This window comes from Xyrauchen texanus, chromosome 17 (genome assembly GCF_025860055.1).
Source record: "Xyrauchen texanus isolate HMW12.3.18 chromosome 17, RBS_HiC_50CHRs, whole genome shotgun sequence".
In the NCBI taxonomy this organism is placed as follows: domain Eukaryota; kingdom Metazoa; phylum Chordata; class Actinopteri; order Cypriniformes; family Catostomidae; genus Xyrauchen; species Xyrauchen texanus.
This window is the reverse complement of record NC_068292.1, coordinates 12,385,310-12,412,776: the sequence shown is the minus strand read 5'-3', so window position 1 is coordinate 12,412,776 and position 27,467 is coordinate 12,385,310. Positions and strand designations below refer to the sequence as shown.

Genomic DNA, 27,467 nt, shown 5'->3' with positions numbered 1-27,467 from the left:
CCTCTTTTTCTTTAAATAAATTTGGGGTTACAGTGAGGCACTTACAATGGAAGCAAATATGACCATTCCGTAAATGTTAAAATACTCACTGTTTCAAAAGTATAGCCACAAGATGTAAACAATATCCGTGTTAACTAGGGCTGTTGATTTAATGCGTTAATTTAGTATGATTTGATTCTAGGAAAAATAATGCATAAAAAAATAATAATCATGCTAGTTGATGTGAACATAATAAGTACATATTTCCTATCACACGAGCAATTCAAGATTGAAGTGCATCTGTTAACATGAATAGTGTGATTTAAATTGCTTAATTTGATTTGTTGCCATGACGACATGTCAAAATAGTTTTTTGTGCTAATCAACTTCATGCCACAATTGCTGTTGATTGAGCTTAATTGGGGTTGAACCTGAAATGTTACAAAATATGATATTAAATAAATGCATTTCTGTGGACCTGTTCCAAATTGGGTAACATTTAGCCAATAACAGAACATGCAGAAGATTTTTTTTTTTCTTTTTTTCCCAAAAACTTGTCATCTGTCTCACATTTTGGACTAAGTCATTATAACTTACTTTCATGTCCACTTTGAAATCTGTTACTATGCTTTATTTACTGTACTGAACCCTCTGCGGACCACATGTGGAATCTGTATAATGAGTGAGCATAACAATTGTAGGGCTAGTTAAATTTACATATTCATTTAATAATAATAATAATAATTTAAAAAAAAAGATTTGGTTGCAAAGACCAATAATGGGGCAGTACTTGGGTGAAGTGGGGGTGGGGGGTTCTTCCTCCGTCACAAAATAACAATTCTGTTGAATCTTATTCTGAGAAAAAGGAAGCACATTCCTCCAGTCTTGTAACGAGTCATGGCAGTCTCACATGAATAGTAAACAGGATTAGTCCTCTAGGCTCTTGACCTTTTGTGTGGCTTCCCTTCAAGGTTGAGGTCAATGGGCAATTGCTCTTTTGCAATTAAAGCTGAGCTGTGGAAGAAGGCATACTGCAGAACCCTGCCCTCCATCTTGACTTCCCAAACAGGCACAATTGGCATGAATGAACTTGGCCAACCCAGATGAACCTTATGTAAATGAGGGCTAATGTTTAAGGGACTGTTCACTTCCCAGTCTCCAGTCCCTCCTTCTAATGTAATTTTCAACTGACTAGCAAATAGCTAAATAGCATGCATTTGTTTGGACATTTTATTTGAACAAGAATGATTTTAGTTTAGCAGGACACAAGCCTAATGATTTAAATTCACCTTTAGAATGTCTGAAGGCAAACAAGAACAGTCAGAACAGGAGTAGGATACAACAGGTAAATATTTTGTCCATAACTCAATGAAGTTTTAAGCCCTTCATTAAATGTACCATTGTTCAAGCATTGTTTCACAGTGGCATTTGTAATGATAAGGCCATAACCACAGGTAAGACCATGGGTGGCTCCACAATACTGTCATTAGGTTAATGTTTATAATGTAGTGGCTTTCTAGCAGTATGAGAGGCTTGACTTCCTCCATATAGCACTTTATACTCTAATGTTCTCTGTAGAATTCAAATGTGTAATCTCTGGAGCACGCTGATGAGCATGCTTCATTTTGCCCACACAAATGCGTGTGTAAGTTATGAGAACCATAAATACCATTTGAATTTGCTTCGGCAGCGGCTCTGAGTTGCTCGACATTCATAGACTTTTCTATGCAGGAAATTAGAATGTTGTGATGCTGGCCATTTCTGTTCAGATGCTACTGTCTTTTGTGAATGTCTTTGACTCTCTTCACACCATTGATGTCCAAAAAACTGTGCTTTCCTTCCAGCGTTTTGAAGTTTACCATGAAATATTAATGTGTAAAATATCTCTGTAGTGGATGCGAGGGTTTGAACAACACTGTTGTGGAAAATGGAAACAAGCAAATTTATTTTGGTCTTCAGCATTGTGCTTAGTCAGTCCTTTCTTGTATGAGGCACATTCAACTTACACTTTTTCTTAAAAAAATATTTTAGTTTTGTTTTATGTCTGTTTTCGGAGACTTCTGCCTAAAGCATTTGTTTTTCTGTTTCTTCAGAGTGTTTGCGAGAGGAAACAGTCTCGCTCTCTCTCCAGCTGAGCTTCTTTTCACTCTCCTGGCACTTCTCAGAGGCACATCAGCACTGTCACATCCCATGAGCTCACTGCTTCTCACTGTCTGTACAGTGTGTGATCCAGTTGAGACACACTTTTCAGTGCTTTTTTTTTGCTCTCGTAGATTTGCCTTTGTCAACCTGTTCATTATTTTCAACAATATCCTGATTGTTTTAATATGTTAAGTAAATGTTACTTGGTGAATTCCATTTAGAACAGGCTGGGTTGCTCTATTGGTCCTGCACTATTCGTTCACTATTAATTTTTTTCAGTAAATATGCCTGTTAAATATTCGCTAATGTTGATTCAGTGAATGCGTGTCATGTTCTATATTTAATGTCGATGATCAAAATGCAAGGCGAGCACATCGCAGATAAATGCCCCTTCTCCATGGAATTTAGCTTCTAAACGTTTGTTTCTTTCTAGACTGGTCAACTTCAAAATTTCCTTTTAAACGTCAGTGAAATTATTCATTCAGCACACCCCTAGTTTTTGCTGATCTTGTACTCTGTGGGCCTGTCACACTTACTGATTAAAAAACAGAGGGATGGTGTCCCACTTTATGATTGCCTTTGACTTTTCTCAATGCTTCACTGTCATGCCCCATTTTCACAGCCAATCAACCTGAAGCTTTTGAATACACAGGTATTTTTCAATATTAATCCAAGAGTCAGCAGCATCTGCCATGTGCGATTGTTTGTTAAAGACATTACCTATTGAGAACGCATAGCAAAAATAAATTGCATACTTTTCTTTCACACATTTATTGCAACATTGTGCAAAGAGCTAGGCAACAAACATGTGTCGTACTTGTAAGGTATGCATATGCATATTGATACATAATGTTATATAACTGTAGACTATAATATATTTATATAACTTACAGCTATAAACAAATATACAGCTTCTGACTCAAGTATTAAATATAAAAGATTTTACATATTTACACCATGTTAATGGATGTTCATATTGACGCAAACTCATTGTTGGCAAAAATAGGCTCAATTCTACTTCTGGACGCTTACCCTCTATTCCTGTGTCTTTTCTGCCACAATACAAAATTAATGATCACGAAGATGGGATAACATGTGAAAATGTGTGATTGTTTATTAATCCAATCAAGGCTTGTTGTAGAATGCATGTCCATATGCAGCGTCCAGTGAGTAAAGAAATGCATCCAATAAAAACAGAATTTTGTTACTCATTTTAGTGCAAACAAAAAAAAAATCTTTGTGACAGAATCTGAGTGTGGGGAACACATTTGCATCAGCTTGACATCTAGTCCTTCAGTAAAGGCAGCAGGTCATTGGTGACTTGACGAGAACACAAGACCCCACCTCAGTGACAGAATGATTTTTTCAAACAAGCTGGATGTGTTTTTTTAGTCTTTGAAGCCATTATCTCAGCAGGGAGTCCCGACAGTCAAGTGATTACCACCTCCCGCTTAGAGACGCTAATTTACTCTCTCCCTCTGCCTGGCCGGTGATTGTTAATGAAGCTAACACCTGAAAATAATTGGAAAAATCGGCTAATGAGATGCTGCCTTAACACAGATTAACTGTGAGAGGCAGAAACTGTAATTGCATTTTAAATATAATTAATTGTGCAGCCCTGCTGTTGATATATCTAATTTATTGATCATTCATTTATCTTTTTTTTTTTCAGGAAGGCACAAGAGCAGGATAAGAAGGTGGTTGTTGCAGGATGTGTGCCTCAGGCCCAGCCCAGGATGGACTACCTCAAAGGCCTGAGCATAATAGGGGTAAATCAATTTGAATCTCTCACACACACTTCCATTCACTGTTCCCAGAGCAAAAGTATTTTTTAAAGTACTAGGCTATTCATCTTGTCAATCAATGTTGGTTCCTTATACTGTTTTCTTTGTGCTTGTGTAGTAAATGAAAGGCACATTAGTGTAAAGTTTTAAGAATTTAAAGTGGTTTATATTGTAGGTTTTTCAGTGTATATTTGCATTTGGAAGCCTAGAGTAAAGCTCCAAGTCAAAGTTACTGAATAAGTTGACTCATGTTAGTCATTGATTGTTTGGTCTCAGCTACACCCTCTTTACTGTTGGAAAAATCACCTTATGCAAATGGACAAGTAGTTTTGCATATTCTGCCTGGGCAGAAATCTCAGAGGATACGACCAGGATGTATGTGCAGAAAACTAATCAGTGCATTATATAATCTAGAGCATAGAGCTCCTGAGCTTTTGGCCGTTAACTCCACAGTTGTTAGCGCTAAGCCTCTGGCTTACCGGAACAGGCGTGTTTATTGAATTTAATTACATTATTTATTGCGTGTTGTTCAACATAGCATATGGGATTACTATAACATTCATGTTTATTAAGCAGACAAGTTCAATAATGAATGGGCTGAGCCGAATCAGTCATGTTTTAATAACTGCCAGTTTTAATAAAAGAAAAAAGAAAAAGAAAATAAAAAAACCTTCATTATTTATGGTTTAAAGACAGAGGCAAAAACATGTAATCTGTATTCCCATTTGTCTGGACAAATGTGTTCTATCCTGATGAGCTATTTATTGTTGATTTATTATTTGTCAGACACCGGCTGTTGGAGTCTTTGTGAGGTATAGCACAATGATGCCAGCCCCACTTTTTATAAAAAATGTTTCTCCCCTTTTCTCCTCAATTTGGAATGTCCAATTCCCAATGCGCTCTTAAGTCCTCGTGGTATCGTAGTGACTTACCTCAATCCAGGTGGCGGAGGATGAATCTCAGTTGCCTCCACGTCTGAGACCTTCAACCCGTGCATCTTATTACGTGGCTTGTTGAGCGCATTACCACGAAGACAGCACGTGTTGAGGCCCTTAAATAACAGTCATTGTTTTACAAAAGTAACCATAGTTTTACCATGGCATTTGTAGTCAAATCATAGTAACCACTATATAACCATGGTTACGTCATTGTTACAATATAGAAACTACAGTATTTCTGTTATAAAACAATGGTTAATTGTATCAAAACTAAGATTTCTGCTCAGAAAACAATGCTGACAGCAGTCATGGTTACTACAATATTACTAGAGTAAAACCATGGTTAATTTTTTGTCAGGGTACTTCACTAAAAAAACAATTTTCTCTAATTACTAAATTAACATTTTAACTTAATACCTGCACTAATACTGTACATGCATCAATATAAAGTGCACTTCAAATTCATCTCAACATATATTCAATATTCGAAAGCTGTACATCACTATAAAAGGAATAACCTTGCTATTAAAATGCATTCGAGAAGGGATGTTGTGATGATGCTGCCCGAGCATTTTAATAATATGTGGAAATCCCACACGAACACCCCAAGCGCTTAAGTTATTGTTTCATGTCTGTCTGAATTAGTACAGGGTTTCTGCTTAAAAATGGAAGGGAGTGTGACTGTGATGTTGGCATAAAAGATTAATCATGTATCAATGTATTACTAAAGCGCATTATTGACACACGCGATAGATTACAGCCGCGCAAGGAAACAGGAAGAAAGGTGTTTTAAATAAACCCTCACGTGCATTATTGTCGAGCGATGTCTGCAAGCAGTGCCTGTTTTGTATACATTTTTATATCACTTTTGTAATTGACTGCAAAAAGAAAATGTTCCCAGAAAGGAGAAACTCGGGGGGCTATCAGTGGCTCGTTTTCTCCACTTGCCATTTTCAAAATAGAGCAGTGATGTCATCAAGTTGACCCATGTGAAAACACAGGCGGAGTGTACCCACCTACAGATTCTTTCAGGTGCATTAGCGGAGGTGTCTTTTTGAAGCTTTGATTTCTTGACCAAAACTTGTGCTCCAGATGCGTCATTAAACTTGAGGTGAATCTACCGCGGTGCCAATGCTTCCCGAACCGTGGGTGGCGAACCACACGGTTCGTTTTTTTTTTTTTTTTACTGAGAACGTTACACCCCAATTAGGGATGTGTTCAACAGTGTAAATTCAGATGAAGATACTTAAGGTTATTGTAAAATACACACACACACACACACACACACACACACATACATATATATATATTAAACTTAAAGGAATATTCCAGCTTCAACACCAGCTAAACTAAATCAAAAGCATGTATGGCATAAGGTTAATTACCACAAAAAATTGTATCGTCATGGCAACAAATTTGTAAAATTAGCTTTAACATTAGACAGACAAGGTTTGTGTGCAATTTGATCACACACACATCTTTTGGCTATATTTTTGAAAAGGTATTTTAATGTTTACAGATTAGCCACATTCACTTCCATTGTAAGTGCCTTTTTTTTTTTTTTTTTTTTTTTAAGAAAAAAGGAACTCCTAGTTCTTTAGTTTCATTTTTAACTTGTTTAAAAATAATAGTAATTATTTTTTTTTATTTCTTTATAAAGAAAGACAGTTCTCAGCACCCAGACATGTCAAAACTTGTGAAAGACAAACAATTTCAGGTGTCACATTAAAATGAAAGGAAGCCTTATTGATATGGTTGTGGGGGTACATAAGAAAACAATATGTTGATAAACACTGGTATAGAGCCTTAGCTCTGCAGAAAGCATGCTTCTGCTGTTGAATGCAAACATCAGGTCTGTATAATGCATTTGTGAAGCTGTGCTGGTCACACGGCTGGAATGATGAGACTCCGATTGCTGCCCCACAGAGATGCTTTTCCAAACGGCATCGATCGTCTGAGGCTTTTGCGGATCTGTTTAAATCTATAGAATATGCTCATGCGGAACAGTTCTGGCAGCTTCAATCAAACTTAACACAGGGCCAAATTGAGAAGACGAAAAACATCCACCTGTTCAGTCGTTGGGAACCATATTACTTGGAGTCGCATCCTATTGAATCCTCAGCTTGAAACCTTATGCTCGTTCAGATTGATTGAATCTGGCTCAGTCTGAACTGGCTGGGTTTATGAACAAATATATTTTGAATCCCACTTCCAATAAAGTGTCTATGCTAAGCACAATCATTGTTGCTAAAGGAAAGTCTTTGTCTTGTGTTGTGGCTAAAATGAACTCTATTTCTATAATGTAATGTTTAAACTGGGTCAGTCTTTAAAGTGAAAATCCTTAAGCTCCATTATGATACTATGACTATAAAATACTAAAAAGTAAAAATAATTGTTACCGTTATTATCAAATGTCAAAGCAGCTCTCTTTCATACAACAAAAATCACATAGTAGCTTTCAAATTCAGTTGCGCACACACACACACACACACACACACACACACACACACACACACACACACACACACACACACACACACACACACACACACAGGGGTGCCAAACAGGAAAATAATTGTTTAAAATCTGAATATATAAATGTAGAACCAAGTATATATTTGTAAGTCTGAATATAAAAATATAAATTTAAATATATAGATGTCAATTTTAAGATATAAAATGAAATCCAAAAATCTACATATAAATCAGAATATATACTTGTCCGAATATGTAACTATAAATCTAAATATATAAGTTTAAAGCCTGTAGATGTAAGTCTGAATATATAAATCTGAATATATAGTTGTTATTTTGAATATTTACATTTAAATCCTAATATATAAATATGAATCCAAACATATACTTGTAAGGCCTTGTATATAAATATAAATCCTGAATATATAGTTGTACTTATAAGGCTAAATATATCAATGTGAATTTAAATAGATACTTGTAAATCCTGAATATATATATATATATATTTGTAAGTCTGAATGTATAAATATAAATCTGAAGGTATATTTGTAAGTCTGAGTATAATTTTATAAAATAACTTTTTGATCATGCTTATTAATAGACAAACTTTTTTACACCATGATTGTCATAATCAGTTATATCCGGCTTTTCACATATTACAAGTGTTTTTTTTTTTTTTTGTATAATTATTATGATTTATTCTGTTTAATCAATTTCTCTCTGGCCAGGGTATGGAAGCCCAAGGGGTTCTTTGTCACAGGCAGTTTCAAACTGACAAAATTAGTTATAATTTTTTTGTAGAATTATTAATTAGTTTATAGAATTACAAACTTTCCTTTAATCGCTTTTCATTGCTAAAGTGACAGAGGTTTTACATAGGTGCCGGATGACGTGTTGGGGTGCCCCGTTGGAATAGTGGCTGCACCTCAGTAGGGTGGTGGACGTGCCCTGCTTTGGGTCAAGACTCTCCTGTGTATCTCATGCTGCCGCTAATGTCTGAATAAAATCATCATTGGTCAAAAGATTGTTTACAATCTAGCCATGGTGTGTTTCGCAATTTCTGTACACTTTAGCCTTAGTTTCTATGGACTGTAAAATCTAAGGAAAGTTTGGTGTCCATGTTGCAGCCAGCCTTCAATTTTGTTCAATTTTGTTTGTTTTGTTCCACAGTAGAAAGCAATACAAGTCTGAGACCGCTTCTTTTGCGTGTTTGTTTTTCTCTATGGTCATGTGTAGTTTGCCGAGGGCACTAAGTGAATCAGGACTGCTGGTGCATCTTTAAAATAGAATATGTGTGTGAGTCCCCTGCCCTCCGCCCCAACACCTTTTAAAAAAAAAAAAAAAAAAAAAACCTTTAAGTACCTTTGACTGTGATTGTTAATTTAAGTTGAAATGTCAGAGGGAGTGCTATAGTTTGTGGCTTGTTGGGGCTCCATACAGAGGCCTTCAGACCCAGCAGGTATCCTCTGCTTGCTGTTTCCACTGAAGTTAAAAGGATATCCAGAGAGGGGTAAGTAGATTCTTTCTGAAAGGCTGTATTGATCGGTAGAGCGCCATGATGGAGGAATGATGGAGAGAGCTCAGCCCATTCATCTACTGGCCCAGCGGGTTGGCTACAGGAGAACAGGACAGTCCAAATGGCAAAAGGTGCCATGCTGACACCTCACCTGCTGGCACAACCAGGCCCAGTAACAATTCACTGTCATGGGCAAGGACACATGGACCCCCGCACTCTGCTTTTGAGGTCTAGTAGAGCTGGGCAGTGTAACAGTACATAAGAGTGCAAGGGGGAAGTCCAAATTACACCATGATTGTAATAATCAGTTATATCAGGCTTTCCACATATAACAAGTGTTTTTTGTTGGTTTTTAATAGTTGTTTTTTTGTATTGTATTATTATTATTATTATTATTTATTCTGTTTAATACATTTCTCACTGTTCAGGGTTTGGAAGCCCAAGGGGTTCTTAGTCACAGGCAGTTTAAAATGACATTGAGTGCCAGGGGGGAAATCCGACACACGCACAAATTTATAGTAGTCTCTTCATGGAGTAGTGTGATGCAGCCATGTGATGCCAATGTAGACTGCTCAATGGACTTAAGACTGATTGATTAGGACAAAAAAATCAGATTGTGATTTGAACTGCAATTTGATGTATTTTTTAAAAGTGCACTTTACCCTTGCTCTACTGCCAACTGCAAATACTGTTCTGGAAAGGATATTCACACTTAAAATAACCAAAGAAAAATGTATAAATAGAACCTTATTGGGTTGGGCTGTATACATTTTGTCAAAGGGTCAACTCCCTTTTCATCAGTTTTTTTTTTAACTCAGTCAACATTTATATTATATTATTGTAGTTATAATAATACAATGTAATGTAATAAAATCTAAAATAATGTTAAGAAATTGTTATATAAATGATATTATTGATTAATAAGAATGGTGATGATGGGAGCCTGGGTAGCTCAGTGAGTAAAGCTGATGATTACCACCCCTGGAGTTCACAAGTTCAAATCCAGGGTGTTTTATTCTGTAGTTTTTTATAATTAAATAATTTCTTAATTGTCTCTTTATTGTCTAGATTTTTATAGGAAATTATAGAGGCCGTACATATGTGAAAATATAGTGTGCTTTGAATATAACGCGCTTAGCGCATCTTGGCGCCACAAACCGACCTCCAAGCCCATTTGTCACTCAGCACCATAAATAATTTGTGTTTATCGATCAGTTGTTCAGCCTTAAATGAATTCTTTTCACATTTAGGATTTGGAAAATGAGGGAAACTAAAGCGAGGTCAACTTCATTAGTGGTGAACTGAAGACCACAGTCAATATTATTTTTGTTTCCATTTGCTTTAATATTAATATAAATTTTAAAAATAATAATAATCTACTACTTCATTTCCACGACTTTCCACGTGGAAACAAATGAGGTGGAAACACCAACACAGTCTGTGAAAAGGGTCCATTGAATATAATGGGGAATATTTAGTTTTGATCTGCCAATCGTGTCAGGTGTAGACATGGACAACTTGTCTTTTGTTTAGGGTTGCCAAGCAACATCACCCTTGTGACAACTTCTCTGTGTGACAACTAGCCCTGCTACTTAAAGTTATATACATTTTCTAAAAATGACTGATACAATTACTAATAAGATTTTGGTAATCCTGCCACCCCTAAGGCAAAGGATCATACCACTGCACTCACTGTCACAATCTTTTGCTTTAAAAATCTTTGTATATAGGATAGAAGATTCACTGAGATTTGTCTGGAAGTCTCAAAGCTTTTGATAAAGTTGCCTCAGCACATCTATGTTGAAAGCAATTTGTCCCTCATTGCTTTCAAGTACAGTGCTGTGAAAAAAGTATTTGCCCCATCCTGATTTCTTCTATTGTTTTTGTGTATTTTCATACCAAATTGTTTTAGATCTTCAAACAAGTTATAACGTAAAACAAAGGCAACCCGAGTAAACACAAAACATATATATATATATATATATATATATATATATATATATATATATATATATATATATATTAGTATCACCTATGTGAAAAACGAACTTCCCCATAAACTTAATAGCTGGTTGTGCAATCTTTAGCAGTAACAACTGCAACCAAACACTTCCGATAACTGGAGATCAGGCTTTCAAAATGCTGTGGTGGAATTTTGTCCCACTCTGCTTTAATCAGTTTAATGCTTTATTTCAGCCGCATTGGTGGATTTTCAAGCATGAACTGCCAGTTTAAGGTCCTGTCACAGCATCTAAATTGGGTTCAAGTCAGGAGTTTGACTAGGGCACTCCAAAACTTCATTTCTTCATTTAAGCCATTTAATTTAAGATTTGGATCATTGTCTTGCTGCATAATCTAGTTGCTCTTGAGCTTCAACTCATGGACGTATCACCGGACGGTCTCGTTAAGGATTTTCTCTTAGTTATTGCAAGTTGACATGGCCCTGAAGCAGCAAAGCATCCCCCATACCATCACACTTCCACCACAATGCTTGACCGTAGGTATGATGTTCTTTTTTGTAGTATTCTGTGTTTGATTTACGCCAGATGTAACTGTATCCCTGTCTTCCAAACAGTTCCACTTTTGTCTCATCATTCCACAGAACATTCTCCCAAAAGGTAGGAGGATCATCAAGGTGTGTTTTGGCAGAATTCAGACAAGCATTATTTTTCTTCTGGGTTAGCAGAGGTTTTTGCCTCGCCACTTTTTCATGGATGGCATTTTTGATCAGTGTCTTTCTGATAGTGGAGTCATGAACAGTGTCCTTTTTTGATGCCAAGTTTTCTCCGTTTTGAGAACTGCTATCACTGTGGTTATTTGGAGTCCTAGAGCCTTTGAAATAGCTTTGTAACCTTTCCAAGCCTGATGTATTTCAGTAATCTTTTTCTGACTCATCACTCAATTTCAGATATTTCTTTCAACATTTGCATAGTGTGCTACTGGGTGAGACCTTTTAGCCAACTTCATTCTGCTGAAAAAGTTGTATTTAGGTGTTGATTTGATTGAACAGGGCTGGCAGTAATCAAGCCTGAGTGTGTCTAGTCCAGCTGAACACCATTATAAATGCAGTTTCATAGATTTATGGATTTAGTAACTAAGGGGGCAGATACTTTTTCAGACAGGCACAGTTGGATTTGAATAACTATTTTGCTTCAATAAATAACGTTATAATTTATAAACAGTTTTTTGTCTTTACTCAGATCGCCTTTGTTCGATTTAGTTAGAATTTTTGAAACAATTTAGTATGAGATGCACAAAAACAGAATAAAATCAGGATGGGGGCAAATACTTTTTCAGAAATGCTGTTTGCTTAAAACAGTAGCTGTAGGTAAACACAAATATCATACTCCTGACTGGGGCTGGATTTAAAGCGTGAGACTGCGGCCAAGGGAGTCGTCTGCCCAGGAGCATGTCAGTAATGCTAAACAGCCCAACCTCCTGCCGTTCTCCAAACATGTCTCCCAGCACATGAAAGAATCCTCTCAATAAAACTACCTTTCTTTTGCTTTGACGTGGTCCTTGAGACCTGCTCCATTCAGAGCGAGTCGTGCTCGCTGTTTCTTGCAGTCCTCACAGCGGTGCCCTGGCCTAAAATGTGCTTGCCTTGTAGAACTCGTACAGACCTGCCCAGCAGCCCACTGCCCAGAGTGGGGCTGAGATTGTGCTCCCATTAGGGCAAAATTGATTTCTGTTTCAATATTTTTCATGCATGTAACTGCTTCAAGAGGAGGCCCATGCTCTGCGGTTCATCTCTCGGCCTGCAGTACAGTTGAATTAATGGCTGCAACAGCTAGAGGAAGGCACTGAGCGGGCCTCTGGCCAGCCATTTAACCATAGGGTGCTGTGCACAATGGACAAAATTCCCTATAATAGATCAGCTTCTGCAATCTCTTGGTCTCCATGCAGAAATTACCTCAGCTGAGAGAGGGTAAAGTAGAAAAGCTGTGAAATATTTCCAACCATAGCTCGCTCTCTTTTTTTAAATGTTTTTTTCCGCCCCTGCATTTACTTTTTCTTTGCTCCATTTGACGTTCTCTCTCTCTTTCTTTTTACATTCCCTATTCCCTCTCTTTGATGGATTATAATGGTGCGAAATAAAGTGTTTTTTTTAGGTGTTATTTAGGATTGTAAATGCACTTCATGTCTTTGTACAAGAGCGTCACTGTAGATAAAACTTGGTTTTTTACCATTCAATCTTAAGACGTTCATATTATGGTTTGTTGTCTATTTTGTAAGACATTTCCCATTTCCAAGATATTTAGCATGATTTGAATAATCATCTGCAGTAGAACAACCTGCAGACCTGTGATATACCATCTGATCGGTAGGCCCGCACAGAATCTGATGACGTTTTTCAAATTTGTGTTTGAGAATAAAAAGAAAAAGTGTTGTTGAGAATAATTTTGTGGAATGAATGTCGACATACTACAATGTGTTAAAGGGATAGTTCACCCCAAAATTAAAATTCTCTCATGATTTATCATGAGCTTCAAAATGTTGGCACACATTCGCATGCAGGTCCATACAATGCAAGTGAATGGGTGCCAAAGTTTTGACGCTCCAAAAATCACAAAGGCATCATAAAAAAAATCCATATGACTCCAGTGATTTTAATCCATATTTTCAGAAATTTTATGATGGGTGTATGTGAGAAACAGATCAATATTTATATTCTTTTTTTGCTTGAAGTTCCATTCTTTTCTATTTGCTTTTTTCCTAATTTGTATATTTGTTCTTGCAATGTCACAACAAATTATAGGGATGCAAACTCATGAGGGGCTAAAATGTTTAGACAATCACTGGTCCACAAAAAAATGTTCGGGGTGTATTTTTTTTAAGAATAAGCTAAAAGCACCAATTCCAGCTATTTTAGTGATTCAAGATTATTCAAGTTTACAATTGTGCGTAATTAGCTTCAAAATAAAGAGTATTTTGGTGAAGCTTGCTTCTGTTTCACTAATTTGTTCAATTTGATTAACCTAGTAGTTCATTGACCCCTTCATGACCGAAATCAAGCAAGAGACTTTATATTGTTAAAGCAATAAAATAACAAAGCAAATCTATAGTCTTCCTTCAGTCTGAGCATTATTTTTCATCCAAAAAGACAACATTAATAGTCTAGTAATAGTGAGTTTCAGTCCTTACCTTCTCCTTTATTAAAATTTGCATGGCTACAAATCTACTGACTTCAGTATAAGAATTATAAACACAAAGTAGATCTGTACAGTATCATTTTCCTACAGTTTTTAGTACTGAGCATGACTTTTATCATAAAAGACCACAATAATAGACACATTCTAATAATAATTTTGACTTTCAATAATGTTCTTTCGTCATTGTAAAGCGCATGAGTTGAGTGGAGGTGTCAATGCTCCATTCAACGCCACCGTCAAGCGCCACATTGCCCTCCACATGACAAGAGTTGCAGAAAGCGTTTTACAAGTTTGCCACTTAAAAAAGCGGGAGGTGTGCACAATAAACATTGAAAACAAAAAGTAATAAAAGGATTAGTTTATATTTAGGTCTAAGCGTTTTCTTGATATTCGTAAACGATAAGGTAACATTTAATTAAGACATTGAGACATTCAATGTCTCTTCGCAAATTTGGATAGTTTTTAACTATTTCTTGTTACTTGGTACTCTCAAAGACATTTCTCGTGAAGCAAAAACGTGTGTGAAAAACACTTTGGTGTGACGTCACTTCATAGACTTCAATGTATTCTGCAGTGTTGACGCTAGTCACGTGAAAAACCCTTAACACATAAATATCACTCACTTTAATCATTAATCATTGCTCTGAACAATCACAGAAGTGACCGATTATGGTTTCAAAATGGCGAATTTCTCCGAAAGGTGACGAGTTTGGATCCCTGAAATTATATTTTTGATGCATTTATTTATTTTGTGGAATTTTCCACGGCACACCTACAAATCTTTCACGGCACAGTGGTTGGGAAACACTGGTATGGACCATAAGAGCTGAGAAATTCTTCTGAAAGTCATAGCTCACCTCCACTTAAGAGTTCCCATTCACTGTGGTGGAGCAGCAATGTAATTTTCAAAAAATTCTGTTACACAGTCCTCCATTGTTCACAATTGCACTTTATCACCAGAGCTGTTACCACACGCAGTGCAACTGTATGGCACTTGGCAGTGGTCAAAAAGGAATTCCAAAGCGACTTTTGGATTTTAAATTGATCTTGGTAATTGTCAAAAAAACAGTAGGCAATTTAGCTGGGAACTTTTTCATGGGAGGTAGGCGAAAAGACCACTGACATTCGGATTTGTACGGCAATAACATCATTGACTACCCCCTGTAAATTCTGGAAATGCCTCACTTCCCCATGTAAAATAAATGCAGTCTGAAAAGGGCTTATGACAGAGACTTATGACCGTCTCATCAGTTGTGTGTGACAGCCAGGCCTGTCAAACATTCGTCACATTTTCCCACTTAGAGCCAATTACTTGTGTAATGACTTTTCCCTTTGTGAGAGAGCGTCTTGATTGCCTCATAATCTTTATTAAGAGGATAGTGAATATGAAGCCGTGACTAATCTCCCACTATTTACGAATACGAGGTAGTCTGATATCAAAGATTTAGAGGTTCGTCGTTTTGATGAACTTGATTTAGATCAGCTGTAAGTCTGAGTTAACATGTGGATTGAACACTGACAGCACTGACAAAAATGTGTTTAGATTGACATACTCAGCCAGAGACACCAGACAAATTACCTTTTGATTTCATGGGGGTTTTTATGTGATTGATTTATTTGAGAGGGTGTGCGTGACTACAGTAAAGCTGAAATAACATATGTATTGTATTATAATAGTATATTGTATCTCCACACCATTTGTTTCTCCTTAAAATGTGTGACAATACGTACAGTAGTGAAGGTCTTCATTTTGTCGAGGTCATCGCATTGTCATATTTTGCTTTTAAAATGGCAATTTCCTGGCAAAGTTATGAAAATTAACAAAAGATGCCATGGAAAAGTAATGGAAGGTAGTGAATAGAGTAAATATTCAGTAGATTATTTTTAGTTACGTGCAGCTGTAAAATATTTCATCATTCATGTAATCTCTGTAAAGGAAAAAAATAATCATAAATGACTGAAGTCATCGAAATTCATTGTTTAAAAGGTGTGGGAACCCTTAACATTGAACTTGAATATATTCCACTTTTCTGAAGGATTCTGATTCATTTACCATGATATATACATGGCACACCAATGTATGTCAACAAATCTCATGGCACAATACATGTTACTGCTATAGTGCATGTCCAAAAATTTTATCATTGAAACATTGACACTGCAGATCTTTTAAAGAAGGTTTACACAAAATACATTTGAAATCACAGTTAGATGAGCATGTTGATGGAAACTGAACTCTGACTCGAGCAACATCCTTATTACATGTGCTCATGAATGTATCATGTGAAACAAACCTAGTTTAACTAACATTATTAGTCTGTAGAATGGGTGAGACATGTTCGTAACAGGGTTGAATTGCTTCTGCTCAAATTGTCTATTGGAAATCCCTCAAGGGTTGTGTGCTGATCACATTGGTAAAATCATCATGGCCGCATTTATGAGGGGCATTATGTCTGCATCTTCCATGATTGCTGTTCTCAATTCTCTCACCTTCTCCCTGTGTAGGTCCAGCAGATTGACAGAGTGGTGGAGGTTGTGGATGAGGCTGTTAAAGGTGAGTCAGCCACTGTATCTCTCCCGTCTTTCTCACTCTATACTTGCATCCGTCTCACTTGGGCACAGTTTTTGTGACGGTTTGAGATCGTTTTCACCTGACACACATTAACCTTTCATGTCAGTTGGTATTGGAAACCACACAGATGAACTCTGAAATATATTGTCGGTTCTCTCTGAAGAACTTGCAGTATGTCTTCTATTTGACCTTCTAGTTCTCTTCAGAATTTTTCGGACTCTGCTTGGATGAGCCAAATATTAATTGTAAAATAATCCTTTTTACTTGTCCTCATAAAAAGCTAAATATAATTTATAGTAATAAACCTCAAGTGGAAATCTATGAGGCAAGGAATTGCACTGTAAACAAAAAAAAAAAAAAGGAAAAAAAATACACACACACACACACACACACACACACACACACACACACACACACACACACACACACAGATACATGTATATACACTGGCGGCCAAAAGTTTGGAATAATGTAAAAATGTTGCTGTTTCGGAATGAAATTTGTACTTTATTTCACCTGAATTCAAATGATTCAACTGAAGTGGCATTCAACGGATCTCAAAGTATAGTCAGGACATTACTGATGTAAAAAACAGCACTAACACTATTTGACAAAATTAATCAAATCTAGACAGGCTCCATTTCCAGCAGCCCTCACTCCAACACCTTATCCTTGAGTAATCATGCTAAATTGCTAATTTGGTATTAGAAAATCACTTGATTATTGATCATAAAGTTCTGCTTAACGTTGTTGAGCCCACGCAAGCTTGAATGCACGTTGTCATAGTACTGACATATTGTACTACTAAGACATTCTGAAATGTCTTTTTCATTTAAACTTTTCACTCAATTCTTTATACTGATGTTATAATTTGTGTGGAATGAGAATTTATGAAATTAGAAAAAACAAAAAGCAAAATTGAACAATCTTGACTTTTGCATATGGATAATGTATTCACACATCTCTTATGCATCCATGGCACACAGGAACCTGTCAACAGTCATGGAGTTCAAACTGAAAGGCAGGTGCAGCCTTGGGAGAAAAACGCTCCCACAATTCTGATAATTATTTGTTTGAAAATCTCTGGCTGTCTGGCAGACATTCATCACAGCTCGAGCTGTCTCATTCTTTTGTCATCCCTCTAGTGGTTTGTGGCTTAACAGTCCAAAAAATAAAAAAGCAGAAATCATAATTGCCATGCTTTACTGTCTGGCTACAGCTCTCATCCTTCTGCTGCCTTAAGGTGATCGGTCTCTGAAGATTTTTTCTTTTTCTTTTTAATTTTTCCTTTTTCTCCTTCATTAATTTCTAGACTGCAGGTACAAAGCCTAGTATTACTCTGATAGTTTGAAACAGCACAAAGACATGACAGGTTGAGAGACTTGTGCACTTCCACTTATAAAACAGATAGTTATGGCCCTAAACTCTGATTGGATGAGACACATTTAATTCACATTTGTGACCATTCAGGCTGGGTAAAAATATTGATTGTCTGATTTATCACAGTCTTCATTTGAACGATCCCAATATTGATTCTTAAAATCACAAGATCAGTCTTTTACGCTATGCTTAACCTTTTACAGTGCGAGTAAATGATTTGCATAAGCAAAAAGATTTTGCAGTATGAGACTAAAAATGTCTGTGATTTAGCCACTGGATGGGAAATTTTCAGATTTCACTCACCAGTTATTGAGTAGTTTAGTGGCAAAGAAGTTCAGCATCAAGATCCTTTGTAATGTTTGTAATATCCAAAGTCGAGATCCATTTGACATTTAGTAGTGTCTCTTTTAATTCCCTTTCTGTTATTTACAGTCAGTTGTTGATGACAACAACAAATATAGAAACATTTCATTATAATCAAACAATTGCATGGCTGCATTGTGACTCCTTAAGACATATTTATAAAAGTTTAATTATGTTTAACCCCAAAACACAATGGGTCTCAATCATGAAACATTCTTGAATATATGATTAAAATCTGACTAGTTTGCACATATATTGGACCTTCACAAACACTTTGTACCCACCAAATTTGTTACTTAAATGTGTGTATGTTAGTGACTTCCAAACATTGGAACCTTCCAAACATTGGAATTCAACATAAATTGAGTGCATGTGCTTGTTCACGTACAATTATCATTATCCACACACATGAAAATGCCCTATGAGGAATGCACCAGACTCACTAGTAAATGAGAATAGAGATACATGAAATGGTAATGAAAGTCTGTTTCAAAGAAAGTGAGGAACTTAATGTTTTGCATGTTCTGGCTGCCATCTGAGGTTCTTTTGTGAATCGAATTGTCCAAGAGTTCAATAGAAATTGATTTACATGAAGCTTTAGTGTATACAGTGAGGAAAATAAGTATTTGAACACCCTGCTATTTTGCAAGTTCTCCCACTTGGAAATCATGGAGGGGTCTGAAATTGTCATCGTAGGTGCATGTCCACTGTGAGAGACATAATCTAAAAAAAAAAATCCAGAAATCACAATGTATGATTTTTTAACTATTTATTTGTATGATACAGCTGCAAATAAGTATTTGAACACCTGTCTATAAGCTAGAATTCTTACCCTCAAAGACCTGTTAGTCTGCCTTTTAAATGTCCACCTCCACTCCATTTATTATCCTAAATTAGATGCACCTGTTTGAGGTTGTTAGCTGCATAAAGACATCTGTCCACCCCATACAATCAGTAAGAATCCAACTACTAACATGGCCAAGACCAAAGAGCTGTCCAAAGACACTAGAGACAAAATTGTACACCTCCACAAGGCTGGATAGGGCTACGGGGAAATTGCCAAGCAGCTTTGTGAAAAAAGTTCCACTGTTGGAGCAATCATTAGAAAATGGAAGAAGCTAAACATGACTGTCAATCTCCCTCGGACTGGGGCTCCATGCAAGATCTCACCTCGTGGGGTCTCAATGATCCTAAGAAAGGTGAGAAATCAGCCCAGAACTACACGGTAGGAGCTGGTCAATGACCTGAAAAGAGCTGGGACCACCGTTTCCAAGGTTACTGTTGGTAATACACCAAGACGTCATGGTTTGAAATCATGCATGGCACGGAAGGTTCCCCTGCGTAAACCAGCACATGTCAAGGCCCGTCTTAAGTTTGCCAATGACCATTTGGATGATCCAGAGGAGTCATGGGAGAAAGTCATGTGGTCAGATGAGACCAAAATAGAACTTTTTGGTCATAATTCCACTAACCGTGTTTGGCGGAACAAGAATGATGAGTACCATCCCAAGAACACCATCCCTACTGTGAAGCATGGGGGTGGTAGCATCATGCTTTGGGGGTGTTTTTCTGCTCATGGGACAGGGCGACTGCACTGTATTAAGGAGAGGATGACCGGGGCCATGTATTGCGAGATTTTGGGGAACAACCTCCTTCCCTCAGTTAGAGCATTGAAGATGGGTCGAGGCTGGGTCTTCCAACATGACAATGACCCGAAGCACACAGCCAGGATAACCAAGGAGTGGCTCTATAAGAAGCATATCAAGGTTCTGGCGTGGCCTAGCCAGTCTCCAGACCTAAACCCAATAGAGAATCTTTGGAGGGAGCTCAAACTCCGTGTTTCTCAGTGACAGCCCAGAAACCTGACTGATCTAGAGAAGATCTGTGTGGAGGAGTGGGCCAAAATCCCTCCTGCAGTGTGTGCAAACCTGGTGAAAAACTACAGGAAACGTTTGACCTCTGTAACTGCAATATTAACATTGATTTTCTCAGGTGTTCAAATACTTATTTGCAGCTGTATCATACCAATAAATATTTAAAAAATCATACATTGTGATTTCTGGATTTTCTTTTTTAGATTATGTCTCTCACAGTGGACATGCACCTACGATGACAATTTCAGACCCTCCATGATTTCTAAGTGGGAGAACTTGCAAAATAGCAGGGTGTTCAAATACTTATTTTCCTCACTGTATAAAAAAATACAAAAATCAGTTCATGCCAGCAGGAGGATGTTCCTCACCGTTAACCTTATGGTGCGGTCATGCACATCACCAGCATCGTTGGTGAAACTTCTCGGGCAAATGATTATTGTAACAGTGATATACTTCCATTGCAACGGCAAGAGTCTTCAGAGAAATATGCAAATATGGCTTTGACCAAAATGCAGTAAGCAAATTAAGATTTAAAAGCCAAGACAGTGTGCTAGGCTTTATTTTATATTTTTATATCTATATTGTGTACAAACCTGCCCATGATATGTTTGTTTATTTATTGCACGGATCTCTGGAATACTTTATTCTGATTGGTCAATGGCAGATATTGCCCTGGAACAACTGGACATCCGGGGATTTAGACATACCAGACCACTCATCTGTGTTCTGTGAGCAGTCTCTCCTGCTTCTCGGATCACTGTGCGATCTCAGCAAGTAATCTAATAATGTTTCATGTCCATTTATTTATTTATTTGGCAAGTAGTCTTGTAATAGGCTGAATATTGAGGAGGCAGATGGTCAATTTTACAAAGTGAAAATACAGGACTCTGACACGAACTAGAGCTTGATTCCAGCTATTCAGTGATTTCTTCTCAAATTACATAATTTCAATGCAAATCAAGATAATATGTCCATGTATTGATTTATTTCAAAATAAACCCCTTTCAGGGTTGAGCATCCTCAAAACATCATCATCCTGTCGGGGTTTATTATGCGATAAAATCTGGCTAACTGTATATTATCCCTTTTATGTTTAACAGCATTAAGAAGACCATGCTTTGATAACTGAAATGTTATCCAATAAGTACAACTACGCTGACTTATGAAACCTAAATTATTGAGTTATCATATGTTTTCATTGAACGTTCATGAATCCATACATTTACGTCAGAACTGCTTTATGGACGATTTACGCTAAAATTAGTTATGCTCTATGTTCATGTGTGAGGCACATGATATGCACATGATATGACAACAGCCAACGATTTCTAGGTGCATGTGAATGGCTGTAGCGGCAGTGCATTAAAACGGATGAAATCTTGACAAACTATTCAACCTCACTAATAAACTACTCGATTCTTGGATGACTAGTTGACCAACTTTACCCATCCCCAGCCCTAACAAACATCTGAGAAACCAAGTGAAAAGTCAGAAGACATCTTGGATATTCAAACATGCACACACATGTGCAGAAAGACAACTATTCTAACTGCGCAAGTGTATGCATGTATTTGTAATCAGATGTTATAGAGGTCACTCATGGCTCCTGCACACAGACCAACACAATGACCGATAGTCATAGATCCGTGGAAAATGCAGTATATCCAGATGATGCCAGAGCCACTGGCCACAGGGGCTTAGGGGTAAAAGACTAAATCTGCCAGGCCCATTACTGCAGCACAGACCTGGAGCTGTTCAACAGCGAGACCAAGAATAAGTTATCTGAGCCCTGTTGTGTTTGTGTACCATTGCTGACCTTGAACATTCACTGCAAGGCAGCCTCGGACAACAGGGAACTGCAGGGAAAGAATGTTAGGAGCTGGTTTTATTTGATATGTTATCAGGCCCTTTTTTTGGCAGCTGTACTTCTCTCATGCTCTCACACTTTATTGTAGTTGTTGTTCCGAGGAGTCATATCTCAGCATCATTACATTGGTATATTAGCATCTGATATCTGTGTGTTTGTTCTGGAGCAGAATGATCAGGGAAATTAGTCCAACCTGTAATGACCCTTGACCTTTTTTCATTCTTTGTTATTTTTTACTTTCTATCTTTCATGCTTTATTTAGTTTTCCTTTCTTTCCTACTCATACTGTACTTTCTGTAAGTCTTTTTCTTTCTTTCATACTTTAAACTATTGTGTAAAACTAAATTATTACTTATTGGTGCAAGCAACCTTGACAAAATGTATATGTGGGCTTCAGGGAAAAAGTGCTACAAAGTGCTGGAAATGGTTCCTTTGTGTGCATCACAGTGTGAATCTTCACCGCAGCATTTATTACAGTATGACTTTACCTCAGCAAGTATATTTCCACACACACATACACAGTTCTTTTGTTCCTTTGACTAATTACAACAGACAACTACACAATGCCCTCATTGCTGAAGATAAATCGAGACACTTCAAAATAACCTTGTGTCTAGAAGTTTGAAATTTCACTCTTGTTCTGTGTCTCTCTTTGGCTAATCAGTGTTGTGAAGGTGAAACCCTTTTCCACCTCCCACTGTGTGAAATAGGATAAAAAGCAGACGAAAAGAGCTGATCTTCTGGCTGGAGGCTGACCAGAACCTTTGCCTGTCCACTTGATCAAACTAGATCACTATGAAAGAGGGAAAAAACACAGTCACCCCCCACAGTGAAAGCCTGTATCCGCTGGAGAAGGAAATATAGAGAACGTAAAAATGAAGGAAATCTTTTAAAGAAGGAACAGATTCACATCAGTGCCCCTCAGCAGTCAAATTAGCTGCTGAGGGAAGCCTAGTGTTGTTTTGGTCTTGGAACATTTGCTGCACATGTCTACTTTGAAGGTGTGTTGCCTTAAGCACTTGTCAAAGAAAGTAGCAGTAACAATTTTAGGCTACTTTTAATGTACTTTTTGAATGTGGCGTGTCACACTTTCCAAAACCAAGCGAGCTGCCTTTTCAGACATTTTTAGGCATATTTCAGATGTAATGATGGTTTCAAAAGTTAGGCTGTAACTTGAATCATCTAGACTGACGTTGTAATAGAGTAGCCTATTTCTAGATGCATTTGGTCCAGTGATTAGTACTTTGTTGCATCTTATAAAACGGTGAATTTTCATCTGGTGTAAAAGTATAGATCTGTCTTATGATGTTACAATAAAAGGTAGCCTTTGCAAGGAGAAAAACAATGGACCTAATACTTAGCCTTGTGGCACACCATACTTTAGCATTGTTAGCTCTGATAGCAGTTAATTTACACAACATTTTTTACCTGCGAAGAGTGGTCTAATTACATAATTTCCTTTTTAGTTTGCTGCCTTAAGGCGTCTTTACACAGCCACGTACATACTGTGTCGTTAAACAGAATTCTGTTTAACGACACAGTAGTGCATAAAAGCCAGACTAATTATGCCTGATCGGACCCACTTCAGCCCCTGGTATCAAAGGCAGTTGTGATGCTGCTTTGGTTCAGTGTGAATGAAATGCTGCAGCAGTGCAGCCATAAACTTTGTTGTTGTCAAGACAGATATCATATTTCATCATTTAGTTTCATATTTTTAAAGTATAACTTCAGATGTTCGTTCATTGAATATTTTTGTATCAATAACTAATCTCATAACATTATTTACGCAATTGTGATTGCAGTGTATACAGCTAAATGACACTTCAGATGCAGCTTCGCTGCCACCTTTGCAGTGTAAATAGGGCTTTAGATGACCGCTGCCTATGTAGGGAGTAGACAAAGACTGTTGTTTGATTTTGGATCAGGGCTGTGGAATTAGGGGGTGGACTGAGTACAACTGCGAGGTGGGATCATTCTAATTTGAAGTCTGCTGGTCTGTGTTTTTTCACAGAAACTTAGAGACATTCAGACGTTATTGCCCTCATACATGTCTTCTCAATGTGTCTGTTACTGCACAGTTAATAACTGGACAGCTAATGCACTGGATGAGAGAGTTTTCACTTTTAGCTGCTTTCTTGTTACTGAATGAGGTAGTTCTTCCATACCACCACTTCTCAGAGTCTCCTGGTACAATGTAAGGTCTTTATTTATTGTAAGTCAGTGATTCGATGAGGCTTACCAATCACTTATATCCGACTCTCCGTTTGATTTTGATAAAAACGTGTTAAACATCCAAGCGCGCTCTGCGCAAGTTCCAGTTCTGGATAGGAGCAGGCAAACTTTTAGATTAACACATTTTATCCCATTTTATTCAAGCAAACTGTGAACTGACGTTACTGTGAGAACAGATATTCTTCTACAGGAAAGACTGACAGAGGCTGATACCAGAGTAAGAGAATAGGCGTGTGTGTAGTGTGAGCGAGGTATAAATGCATTGAATTCCCAATTAAATTTTCTCATATCATTATATATTTTGTGATTTCTTCCTTGACATGGTTAACTTAATATAGCATCTATTTCTCCTGCACTATTGGTTTTCTGCCCATGTTTCTTCAACTAATGTTTCTGCCCATGAGGAGTAGTTCAGTTCAGTCACTGGTTAGGACACTGCTTATATAGTAAATAAACTGTTAGACAGTTCACTAGGTTTTTGAACAGCTAGTATGTATCTGATGATATTTTCTTCTGCTTAAACCATTTTTTTCTTCCCATAACTTGGTGGGAACTTTTGGGGAAAATGTAGGGAAACACATTCTAAAATTGACTTACTGAGAACTTGCTTCTAACCTCTTTTTTCCTAAATGTAACTCTGGGTTCTGTTTGGCTCCTGTGAGAGGATGCATCTTTCATTTATGACATCATTGTCCTCCTGTTCAGTTTCCCAGAGGATCGATCCAAACATGTGCACAGAACCTCTATATCTGTGACTTTTCACAGCGCCAGTGATTCAGAAAATTACATGTTATGCCTCTGATCTTTTCTCTCTCTTTTTTTTTTTTTGAATAATTTTTTTGGCTGTATGAATAATTTAGCAGATTTGATTACACATATGTCTGGATGCAAAAACAAAATCAAGTGATGGAATTAAATTTCGCCTGTGATGTGTGCAGGCAAATGGGATAGCCGCATGAACCTTTGACATGATGAGAGGCATTAGCTTGCTTGTTATCAGATTAATCTCTACAGCTTCTGTATTAAAAAAGCCATGGTGCAAAAGTCCATTTATTATAGTTCTTTGCAGGTCTCTTCGTCATCCGCTATATCTCTCTCTCTTTCTTTCTTTCTCTCTTTTTTTATGACCCTGATTTGTCCAGCTGGTGTAAAGTCTAATGTTTTGTTGATCTAATATGATTTTATGGATTAAATTGGTTTATTTCTTGTTAAATTTATAAAGCATTAGGAGGTCAGGCACTACATTGATAGAGCGCACTGTTTCAGAATGGTAATAAAAGTATAACCTTCTCAGGTCAGCTCCAGTAAACATGTTTATGGAGACTGGCCAACAACTCATTCTTAGAAGTCAATTTAGATCGCAACGCAACATTTTTTATTTAGAGATACCCTACATGACTTTTTCGAACATATCTACTCTTGAATAAGCAGACAGTCTGCTAAACAAATTCAAGTGGTGACACTGTTTGAGGTAGGTCTTAAAGGGTTATTTAACCCTAAAAAATAAGATTGTCATCATTTACTCACCCTAATGTTGATTCAATGTTCTCTGATTTTTTGAGACACAATTGAGATGCTTGGCAAAATGTCCATTCCACTCTTTTTATAATGATTGGGGTTATCATGTTCCAAAGACAAAATACATGAATAATAATAAAAAAGGTACAATAAAAGAATCATCAAAGTAGAGTTTTTATATGATACTTAAACACTTAAAACATGATACTTAAGTCTTATGGAGACAAATGATAGCTTTTGGATTAAGTATTTTTTAAAGTTGGGAAACTACTAAATTAAAGTCACCGTGAACTACTTTGTTGTACACAGTTTTCTTTGGTGTGTTGAGGTACTGCAATGGTCTGAGCAGGATATTTCTAATGGCTTGTTCCTTTTTATATAATAGCAAACACACTTTAGTTTACATCGCAGCCTGACATAGCCACACACATACTCCTTTACCTCCATTCTGCTTCTTGTGTCAGACCTGGTGTTCAGCTGGGTTTCAATTCCAATTCAAAACAATTTTCCACTGACTTGGAAACTGAATGATGATCAAACTGACCATGTTACCAGGCCAAAAACAAACCCCCATCACAATAATCTCCATCCAAAAATGCCTATATCTGTATACTCCACTCCACCAAAAACAGGTGTGTGGTGAGCGTACTGGTGCACACTGGCTGCTATTGCATCATCCAGGTGGATGCTGCACACTGGTGGTGGTTGAGGAGAGTCCCCTCTACACAATGTAAAATGCTTTGAGTGTAGTGTCAGAAAAGTGCTATTTAAGTCATCCATCTGTCCACCCGTCCATACACCTGTCCATCCCTCCCTCCCTACTACGATAGCATCAAAGGGCTGATAATGGTTATTTTGAATTCACATTTTTTACTCACATTGGAAATTCTGTTTGTGACAACACTGCAGCATATAGTGTGCTCCCTGTGAAGGTATAATCAGTGGCAGTTATAACACAGATAAGTGTGCTGCCAGATTTAGGGGAAGGGTACGTTCTTGTTCTTGAAAGCATTTGATTGGGCAAAGTTTCTCTGCTGCTTTTGTGACTTCATGAATGTGCCTTGGCCGTTTTAGCTGGAAGAGAGAGACTGGACTGGATTTTAAATGCATATGTCTGCTGAAAGAGAATTGTCAATGTTTAGAATTATACAAACAGATTGATAATCTTAAAGCTAATAGACTTGGGCTACAAGTAACAAAACTATTGTAAAATGAATAGGGTCATGGGGAGATTTCAAGACGTGTTTGTTGATGTTCACTTGATCCATAGACCTCTGGTGCACTGAATATTATTGTGAAGATGTTCAGAAAAGTATGATTGAGCTTTTAATGAGCATATCACCTCCTTTCTATGATTGTTTGGTTTTCGGCTCTGTTTTTATTTAAGTTTGAATATTTAAGCAAAAATAATGGTCTGTTCCTCTCAAGGCCTTTCAAAATTGCTACTTACCACCAATCAATATTTTCTCATAATGGTTTTGTTCAGCAATTCCCTTTAGGCATAAGACTTCTGGTTACATGTCAAAGATCTGTTGATCAGCTGCACTAAAGTGAATACCTAAATATTGTACTGTGAATAATGGTTGTTGACTGATACAATATTGCTTCAGTGTGTCCTGGTGGTTGGGTTTTGGATGCAGTTTCTGTGAGAGCGTGCAATCCTCTGCATTCTCA

At 37.2% G+C, this 27,467-nt stretch overlaps 1 protein-coding gene across 1 annotated transcript in view; it reads left to right on the top strand.

The window, feature by feature from the left end:
* cdkal1 (CDK5 regulatory subunit associated protein 1-like 1) overlaps window positions 1-27,467 on the top strand; it is a 508,818-nt gene that overhangs the window by 173,339 nt on the left and 308,012 nt on the right. Inside the window, exons 5-6 of the mRNA XM_052147039.1 lie at window positions 3,794-3,890; window positions 16,493-16,541. Coding sequence (XP_052002999.1) covers window positions 3,794-3,890; window positions 16,493-16,541 — 146 coding nt within the window. The remainder of the gene's footprint in view (window positions 1-3,793; window positions 3,891-16,492; window positions 16,542-27,467) is intronic.